This window comes from Propithecus coquereli, unplaced genomic scaffold, assembly GCF_000956105.1.
Source record: "Propithecus coquereli isolate 6110/MARCELLA unplaced genomic scaffold, Pcoq_1.0 Scaffold253, whole genome shotgun sequence".
Lineage (NCBI taxonomy): Eukaryota > Metazoa > Chordata > Mammalia > Primates > Indriidae > Propithecus > Propithecus coquereli.
In genome coordinates, this window is record NW_012148097.1 from 1019966 (window position 1) to 1030208 (window position 10243).

The window sequence follows — 10243 nt, forward strand, 5'->3', positions numbered from 1 at the left end:
AGAAGAACTAATCTATCACATTGTGGAAAAGTTTATAAGTGAATGATTTGCTCCAGTTTAAAATACCTATGAATTTTATTATCCTGCAAACTAAATCGTAAATGAAACTATGAATTTGATCATCCTGTGAGCTAACCTGTAAACTTTAACTCTGTAAGCTAAAGAATACTGTGAGGTTGACTCTCTCTATAGTTGAGGAGCCCAGTGGTAAATTTTAGTTTTGAGATTAAGATGATGAAATAAGAATTTTGTCCAAAATGGCAGCAATAAAGAAAAATAAGATTTACCTTGAGATAGCTTATTCCTAAAGTATGATGTGCGTAAAAATGTGGTAAAATGCTCTGATGTGTAATCTCCTATTATTATTAAAATAACAGTAAAAATTTTCAAGTATTCGTTATGTGCAAGAAATTATGTGCAAAGCATCCTACATGTGTTATTTTATTTTGTCTTTCTATAAGATAGGTGGTATTATTATCCTCATTTATTGGCGAAGAAAAAGAGAAAAAAATTGGGATTTGTAAAGGTCAAGTAATTTGCTGGAGGTTGCGAGAGTAAGAAGTAGCAGAGCCAGGGTTGAAACCAGATCATTTGCCACGGGAGCCTGAATTCTCAGCCTCTGCCCATGACATAAGCCTACATCACTAGGGGACTGGCAATAAATACATAATTAGGTTGGATATGAGAGTGATTACATATAGACAGCCTTTTCGTATACTCGTATTAGAGGCAATATTATGATAAATAAAGAAATTGTATTCAGAATAAATAAAACCCATTTGCCTTATGGTCCTAAAAACAGTGTTGTGTAACTAATATTACTTCTACTTAATAAAACAATTCTAACTTTTTAGAGGGCAGAATTTTAGGGAACAACCTTACGGTACCCTACAAGCTTTGTCTTCGCGTTCAAATTAATGTTTTTACATCTTTTTTGAATTCATTATCTAACCAAGCAACAAAAATCTCAAGTCTTGTGTTCTTTTTGTGGACATGACAAATCCAAGCCTCAAAGAAGTTAAGAAAGTCCATTACTATCAAACAGCTAGTTGGCAGCAGAAATAAAATCCAAACCTAAAGTTTATGGTTTCGAGTCTAAAGGATTGTTCTCGCCGGCCCCCCTTCATCTACAAGATAAGAAAGTGAATACAAAAATGGTTTATGAATTCCACTCAACACCGCATTTCTTCTTTCTTCTCGTAGGTCGCTACCCTCAGGAGAACAAGGGAACCTACATCCCAGTGCCTGTAGTCCCCGAGCTACAAAGTGGAAAGTGGGGGGCCAAAGTCGTGATGAATGAGGACAGGTCTGTCCGGCTGTCTGTCCAGTCTTCCCCCGAATGCATCGTGGGGAAATTTCGCATGTACGTCGCCGTCTGGACCCCCTACGGCATACTCCGAACCAGCCGAAACCCGGAGACAGACACGTACATTCTCTTCAATCCCTGGTGTGAAGGTAAGCGGCAGGCCCTCAGTTTTCTCATTTAAAGATTGACATATCTCCAATGCATCTCTCTTTGGAGAGGTAGCAGAATTATTCCAGAAGACATGTCCTTTTCCTACATACACTGTTTTTCATGATTAAAAGAGAGAGAAAGATATAAAATTTGTCCTCTGTGTATGTGAGGATAAAACCTGTGTGTGTGAAGTTAACGCTGCTATACATTTATTCCAGGGTTAATTGAAGATTACCTACAGTTGCACAATGAGTTGTTTGTGGAGCTATATGTTGATGGTGTATCGTCTGTATGCGATTGCTTTGTAAAAGAACAGGGCTTATTAAACTTGATTATCAAAACTATTACAATCCAGACGAGGTGCTGTGGCTCACGCCTGTAATCCCAGTGCTTTGGGAGGCTAGGGTGGGAGGCTGGCTTGAGCCCAAGAGTTCAAGTTTACAGCGAACTATAATAGAGCCACAGCAGTCCAGTCTGGGTGACAGAGCGAGAACCTGTCTGGAGAAAAAAAAAAAAGAGGAATCCATAACTCTGACTTCAGAAAAATAGAATAAAGTCAACTCTGTTCATAGTGAAATTAACTTTTCCATCTCCCTAATTCAAGAACAGAAAGCCTCAATATCTAAAGGACCCCACAAACTTGTTTATGTGCACAATGGGTGCAAATTTCAAACCATAACTCTGAAATGCAAACATTTAACTGTATTTTAATACAGTGTAACTTGATCTCTACTGCTATTTTCAGTCTTCCTTTCTGTCTGCTGCAGAAGTTTAATCTAGTTATATTCAAATAAACTCAGTCAAGTTCGATGATGTCTCCATCAATTCTGTTTAGTAGCGCAGTCTCACACAGGATTTTCTCCCTGTCCCCGTCTCTACCCTTCCCTTTCTCTCCCCTGCTCCCATACGTGGTGCGAGGCTGATTTTAAGTTCCCGAGGCAGATGTAGATGTTGCATAAGCATTGATGGGGGTTGGAGGGTCCACTTTTAGGTCTTAGGAAATGAGTCAACAAAACATACAAAAGCTGAGATGGGCCAGGAAACTTCTCACATCATCCTATACCATATGAATTGCTCTCTAGTATCTTCCGAAATGAGTCCATGTTGTTGCTGATTTTGAATGTCCCTTGTTTGTAAGAGTTGCATTTGGATCTAGGTTCATCTGAACTAGATATAGATAATAATTGGACAACAATATTTTCTATTCATCTAGAACATAAGCCTGAATTTCACCGACCTTTTCTTCAAATCGTCTGTTCCATAGTGTTGGCAGATGGGGCCAAGCTAATCCTATACTCCCCACCCACCCATCTTCATCATCTTGTACCCAACGCTCCTTTCCATGAGATAGATATTCAAGGTTGATGGTAACAAAAGATGTTGTCTGGGCCATGTGCAGTTCAAAGGCGGACTGCTGTTTAGAATGGTCTCATCAGCCAGACAAAAGGCATTTTGCAGCTGTTTGGTGGGGTGATATTTACAGGGATGAAAAGTCCTGAGGGGATCAGAGATACAGAGATAAACCAAGATTCTGAAAATGTGAAGTTGGAGGTAACTGTAGATGTACAAGCAGAAATGAGAAGTAGGTGTGGGGATCTGGAGAGGAGATTCAGCAATGTATATGTGGGAATTATCTGCACCTAGGGCAAAAATATAGCCTCAGAAGGAACTAGGCTTTCTATCCAGCACTGGGAGCACCAGCATCTTGGAGTCCAGTGGAAAAGCAATCAGCAAAGGAGACTGAAAGGGAGAAGTGTGTAGGAAGTGGATGGATAAGATGGATAAGAAAATTTTATTTTAAAAATCCTTACTTATAAAATAAATAAATCAGGAGTCTGTTGTCGACTTTCTTTTCATCACAAAAAAAAATCGCAGGCTTCATATAGCTATCTAGCACCCTAGGACATTTCAAGAATGCTACGATTTACTCAGACTTTGGTTTGTTCACAACTTTCCTGGGCTGTGTCATCTGTGTGAAATGGGGTCCATGTCCACTTGCATTTCAATGTATGTGGCCACTCTTCTTGAGGTGGAAAGCATTGGTCACGCTGCCTGACATCCTGACTTTACAGGAGAACCATTCGGGAAGTAGACAGGCTAATGACCTGCTAATCGCTGCCTTGGTCTTCAGTTGCATCCAGGGTGAGCACTGTCCAGGCACCTCTGTTGCTCAGATCTATAGGTAACACGGCTCCTGCCCTGGATGGGACCTGGACAGGTATTTTGGTGCATAGAAAGGATTGGTGGAAGGTGAGCTAAAACCAGATAGAACAGTTCGGAAGCTGTGGTCTGAGACAAGAATGAAGACAGACTACACTATGGTGGCAGCAGTGGAGAGGAGGAGAAGGGGATGGATGGGAGATCGATTTTGGATTCACAACAGAAATTGCACAGAGACTGAAGATGAGAGGTAAGGAAGAGCGGGGAGTCGAGAGTAACTCAGCTGGTTTAATCAACTGGGTTGATGGTGGTGCCATTTTCAGAGCTGGAAAGACTGACAGAAGCGGAGGAGGAGCTCTAGGGGTGAAACTACGAGTTACATTTAGCAATGTTTATTTGCTTATGTCTGTGAGACATCCAGGTGAAAACATCAAGTAAACACTTGAATAAGTGAATCTAGAGCTCAAAGGACATGGCTGACCTACACATGCAAATATGGGCACCATTGGGAGCATGAGTGAACCCAAATGGACTCAGGACCATCAACAATTAGAGTGGAGGCAGAGGGGAAGTCAGCAAAGGAGACCATGCAGGAGCAGTCAGTGGGGACAAGGAAATCAAAAGAGCAGAGAGCCAGGGATATGCATCCATGCAAGGAGACAGCACTTATCTCTGGTGAATGCTGCTGATTTGTTGACTAAGATCAGAAAGGACAGTGGTCACACCCTGTGGAAATACGGAAGCCATTGATGATCTTGAAAAGGACCATTTCACTAGCTCAGTGGGGACAGAGCCAGGGAGGTGAGCACGGACTGTGGGGAAACGGGAGGTGAGAAAGGAGAGGGGCAGATGATGTCATTTCTCAGGAAGACTCTCTGCAGAACCTAGATGCTGATGTGAAGGTCAAGGGAGAATTTGTTGAACACAAGAGAGTGGGTGCGATTTTATGGCAATGGAGATGAGGCAGGACGGAGAGTCTAGAGCCCAGAGCATGGGCCGTGCTGCACAGTGTGGCCACACGCTGCAGTCACCAGGGAGCTTTGAAACTGCCGGTGCCTCAGTCCTCCCACGCAGACATCCTGCTGTAACTGCTTGGAGTGCAGCCCGGGCTTCGAGTTTTTTTTTAAAAAGCTCTGCAGGTGATTCTTGAAGCCAAGGTTGAGAAGCACTGGCTTCAGGAGTGAAATGCTTGAGTGGCCGGGATCCAGGGAACTGGTGAGCTGGTGACGGGTGAGGCTGTCCCCTCCACGAGACAGGCACACAGTGGGAAAAGATGGGTGCAGGTTTCCTAGTGTCGGTGGAAGGAGGATGTGGGAGTCTTACTAGGGAAGGCGTGATGTGAGCTCATCAACTGGGGAATGGAGGGTGAGCTTATGACAGAAATGTGGGTCCCCCAGCTCTCCAGAACACGGGAGAACTGCCACAATCCTCTTAATGCCTTGGCCCATGGAAGTCCGAACATGTCTGTAAAATTCCTTGGGGACTTCTGTACTTGTGGCTGTCTCCGCCCCTAAGAATCCTGTTCCCTCCCACCCCCAGTGCTGACGCCTGTGATGCCACAGGTGAGAAACTGGACCCCCTTCAATTTCAACATCAGCAACTACAAAAACAGCCGCACAACATGTCTGTGAATGTCTAGACCTCAATTGCAATTTGGTATGGAGGGCAAGAGGAGGAAAGATTTACTGAGTGGTTCTCAACCTTAGAGCCCATCAGAATCACCCGCAGGGCTGGTTAAAACACACGTCTCTGTGCAGCGCCCTCGGATTGAGTAGGTCTGGGCTTGGGCCTGAGAATTTGTATTTCTAACCAGTTCCCAGGGGATCTGATGCTGCTGGTCACAGACCACACTTAGAGAACTGCTGCTTCACAAAACAATAATTACAAAGCCAGGCATGGTGGTGCCCGCGCCTGTAGTCCCAACTACTTGGGAGGCTGAGGTGGGAGGATTTTGCTTGAGCCCAGGAGTTGGAGTCCAGCCTGGGCAACATAGTGAGACCCCATCTCTGGGAAAAAAAAGGAAACAATAATCACAAAACACAGGGGAGTCATAAATTTCCCTGGCTCTTCCCTGAGCCTAATCTTGGTCTCTCCCCCTTAACACCTCTTCTCTCTCCCTATTACTTTCCCTTGTTCTCCAAACTTCTCTCCCGGGAGCAAGTTCTCTTTCTTCTCTCATACAGAAGGGTCCAGCAAGCTCTTTTATTTTGTTACTTGGGCTCCCCCAACAACCATGCTTTTGGGCACTACACATTTTGTCTTGTTTTGTTTTGTTTTATGAAATGGGAGAAAGGTCATCTCCTCACTTTACTCGCTGTGTGGTTGTTTTCCCAACCTAGCACCCAAAGCAATCCCAAAAGGGGATCCGTATGATGAACCCCCCCACACAGGCAGATACACTACAGCCCAACAGTCAGCACTCTTCGTGCTTGCCGATGCTAACGTGTATCACAGGACTCACAGAGACTGAAAAATAGGTCAAAGCAGAGGGTTGGGACCACTGCCCCAGTGGAATAGATAACAGAAGAGGAGAAGGACAATCATCCCCAGAAATTGTCAAAAGAGAGCCCGGTGAGCGAGATGCAGGGAACACTACCCACCAGATGTGGAGCTGAGGTCCAAGGGGCAAAGGACGCTGGGCTGACCATTCCACCGGCACGCGCAGCCTTATTGATAGATGAATGTTCAGCTGAGCTCCTGAGGGCCCTGCAGCCTGCTTTGCATTCATAGGCAATTTGTCCTCCTAATCGCTAAATCACTAATGGAGATCAATGCGACACCGCACCGGCGAGGGCAGGGGTGGATGCAGGGAGCACCGTTGCTTAGTTTGTAATTTCCCAGTGCTGATCGGCCTGCAGGTCCCTTCTGTGGGGGACACTTCTCACAGGGAGTGGGAGAGAACTGGACCCACAGGCAGGCAGCAGGAGCGAGTTGGGCATTTACTATGAATTTATCTTGTTTTTCTGACCACTCGGGAACTCTAAACTACAGAATGTATTTCACTATTTAAATTTAGAATGTTCCAGCATTAGTGCCAGAGAGTGGGTTCTCAGAGATTGAGATTTCTGATACCTGAGCCAAGCTCTCTGGGGCGGTATCTGGCTGCACGTTTGGTTGGGTGTTGTGACTCTCACGGGGCTTCCTCCTCCTGAGGACTGGCTTCCCCACGCCCCTCGTCACTGACTTTCTCTTACCTCGCCCAGCCTCACGTTCCTGGCATCTGGCACGGTGCCTGGCACATCCTTGATGTTTAATAAATGCTGCATTGATTTAATCATTCCAAGTAAATACTGTTTAGGTTCCCTGCACACTGTCATCACAGATAAGTTGTAAAGGTAACCTCAGACCTTACCATCTTGAAAAAAGTAAAAACCATCTGCGGTGTGCTGGGGGCAGTGTGTGCAGTGATGTGTGTGTTGACTTCTCTTTCTCTTAGCATCTGACACCAAATTAGCATGCGGCATTTCTAACTTTTTTATTGAATGTAATTTTTGCATTTTTCCTTAAAGAAATCAATTTAATTTAATAAATCAATAAGTTTCCAATACCTTGAATGCTTTTAATAGGCAGTAAGTAAATATGACCAGCTTGTATTTTATTACTTAGTTCATCCTTAGACTATTTGCTTTGTAGTTATAAGTGGTCTTTGAGCCCCTTCAGTCCAGAATGGAGTAATTCCCCGGGACTGGTGTCCTCAGAGTAACAATGACCAACATGCCTTCTCTTGGGGACCCTTGAGCCCAGACCAGAATTTACACCCTCAGGCTGGAGTCATTCACCCGTCAGTCCATGGATATTGGTAACATGTCTGCCCTTATGCTCATGGCAACACAATTGCCCGTGTGTAGTACAACAGTATTATTTGTTCCTTCATAAAAATTGAGTCAATACTGAATTAGGTACTGAGACTATGGCAGGTAAAAAGACAGACACAATCTTTGCCCTCATAGAGCTTCTAGCAAGGATTTTACAAATGAGCTACTAATAAAAACCAACTGTAATTGTAAAAGCTACTAAAATAGGTCAGGGCACAAGGAGAACATAAAACCAGAGCCTCTGACCTAATTGGAGAGTGAGGAGAGACCAGTCAGTGACTTAGCTTTGTACGCTCTCTAACCCCAGAACAGTGCTTGCATAGAATAGTGATCGAATAGTTGGTTAACTGGATTTTTACACAGTTTTAATACAGCTTATGTGAAAATTTTAGCCCTTATTTATTCAAGCTTTCTGTTTAGTAAAATAGTATATGTCACTCTTGCCAGAGTCTGAATCATTCAGAGAGAGGCTCATTCATCCTTCTCATGCCAAGTGAGTGTCACTGGGTGTGTGGCACTACAATCGCAAGGGGTCCCAGAGAGCTCGAAGTAAACCTTCTTTTCAGTGGCATACAGGTGACCCTAGGAGCAAGGTCAAAGCAGTTTACGAGATGTTTCTAGAAGGAGCATGGTTAGAAGGGTTGCACTATCCTCATCTCATGCCTTGCATGTGCCTGGCACAGAGTTGATGTTCCACAGACGTTTGCTAAACTCAGCTGATAACCACCATGCCGAGAGGCAGGGAGGCGATCACTGCACTCATGTCTCAAGAGAGAAAACAGGCTCCCTGATGTGACATAACTTTCTCAAGGTCATATAGGAAGTTAGGAAACTGGGGCTACAGCTTGGGTGTCCTGACTCAGTCAGGGTAAGCTCTTGTATTTTTAAAACAAAAGCCACTGGTATCTAGCCTGAGTAGCAAGAGAAACAAGAAGTATGTGGCCAGCTGGGAGGATTCTGTGATGATCTAACAAATGTTGGAACGCCCTGCCATTGTGAATCAGTAAGTAAGAAAGTCAATAAGTAAGTAAGCAAATAAATAAATAAATCCAGGTTGATATTTATAAGATCAAATGAAAGTTGTCTCTGGGGGAAGAAAAATTACAGTATGCCAACAAGGGCACAGGCTCCCCTAGAGGATATGTGCTAAGTACAGAAGCTCTGACATTTTCCTTGTAGAATCGCTTCATGAATAATAGTCTATCTTCTGAAGATATCTAAGTACACTAAAAACTCTTTAACCAGCAAAACTAACAAATTAGCACAAATCGAATAACCTTCCCAAGCTGATTCGAGCTGTAGCATAGTGCAACGCGCTTGCAGGGAATGTCGGGGCAGCCAAACCGTGCAGGAGCCAGTTGTCCATGTTTCGTGGATTTATTCCAGCCCAGAGTTAGTTGGTAGGAAGCAAGGCCTCTGCAGTGTCTGCATTAAGCCATCTTAGGAAGGCGGTAGCTTTGGAACCTTCCAAAATAAAAGGCTCAGACTCTAGAAACGCCGTTGCTTAATAGGCTCACAACTGCCACAGACGGAAGTTGTTCCCGATGTGCCCGCAGCACAGGCAGCCTGCTGGAGTTGGCCAGCCTTCTGATGTACTTTGAGATGCAAAGACATATCACAATCACGAGGACACCAATCCGGAGCCGCGTTTGCTCTGCAGACCAAGCCACTCCCTCCAGGAGTGATTGCAACGTGCTCCAGCACAGCCTTCCCCTATCGGTGGAGCTCGGCTTTTGTATAAAGGGGAGGCAAATGGAGGCAATCCCTAATGCCCTAATGCCCGTGCTGTAAATTCCTCCCTTGCCTAAGAAGGTGATAGATTTTTGTCTCTTTGAAGGGGCCAAATCATTATTCCTTCTAAAGGATGAGAAATAAAACCAAACTCATATTTAAACTGTTGGTCTCTTGGAGATGCTTTGTCTGACCGCCTTCCTGGCACCTCAGTTTTGTTTGATCTCTGGGCGCCCCTTGCTAGGCTGCAGGCTAAAGATGTAGGACATAGGACTTGTTCTGGCTTTGAATAGCATGCAAATAAGCCAAAGGAATTTATCAGCTCACGCAGTGGTGAATGGTCCTCCTTCTCCCAAAGAGGTTATACAGATACTAAAAATCAATAAGCTCAGCATTCATTTTTACATGTTTATTATAAATTCTTACTTTTTCTGGGTGAGGAGGACGGCGGGAATTTCCAAGGGTGCCTGAAATCAGCCCTAAAATTTCTCAGCCCATGGTCTTTTTTTCAGTATCCCACCGTTCGTACCAGAGGAACAGTAAAATAAATGAGATCATCATTCTTGACTACTTGCCTCTTGTAAATCATGAGTCAGCCTGCAAGGGTGGTTATTGACCAGGCATTTTGGAGGTCTGTCCTGGTGGCAGAGCTGCTCTGGGGCAGTCAATGGAGATACTTTGGCACATTCACCAATGACGCCAGGTGTAATCTGTTTTCTTCCGGAGTTTTATTGTAGCGGTGGTTGTTTGCCAGAGGTTACTTAGGATTGAAAAGTTGTCAACAGGTCCATAGTGCTACCAATGACTCTGTGAGCCATCCAAACCTCCTCCTCTCAGTGCTCACGCGGTTCAGAAGTGTAGCTTCCAACTCGCGCACAAGCACACACCCGCCCCACCTTCTAACAGTCCAAACTTGTGGGTTAAAGGACAGTGAGTTATTGGTCAGTTTGTTTTTTCCTATTCGTAGAGTCCTGCATTTTACTAAATGAAGAACCAGCCTCCCCCTAGAACTAGTAAAACCCTGCTACTCCTCTGAAACCAACCAAAAATTAAGAACAAACAAAAAAATCATCACCAAAAC

The 10243-nt window shown here is 44.4% G+C and overlaps 1 protein-coding gene across 2 annotated transcripts in view; it reads left to right on the forward strand.

The window, feature by feature from the left end:
* F13A1 (coagulation factor XIII, A1 polypeptide) overlaps positions 1–10243 on the forward strand; it is a 171947-nt gene that overhangs the window by 48033 nt on the left and 113671 nt on the right. For both annotated transcript variants that reach the window (XM_012647003.1, XM_012647004.1), the window contains one exon: positions 1204–1455. In XM_012647003.1, the coding sequence (XP_012502457.1) occupies positions 1204–1455 (252 nt within the window). The remainder of the gene's footprint in view (positions 1–1203; positions 1456–10243) is intronic.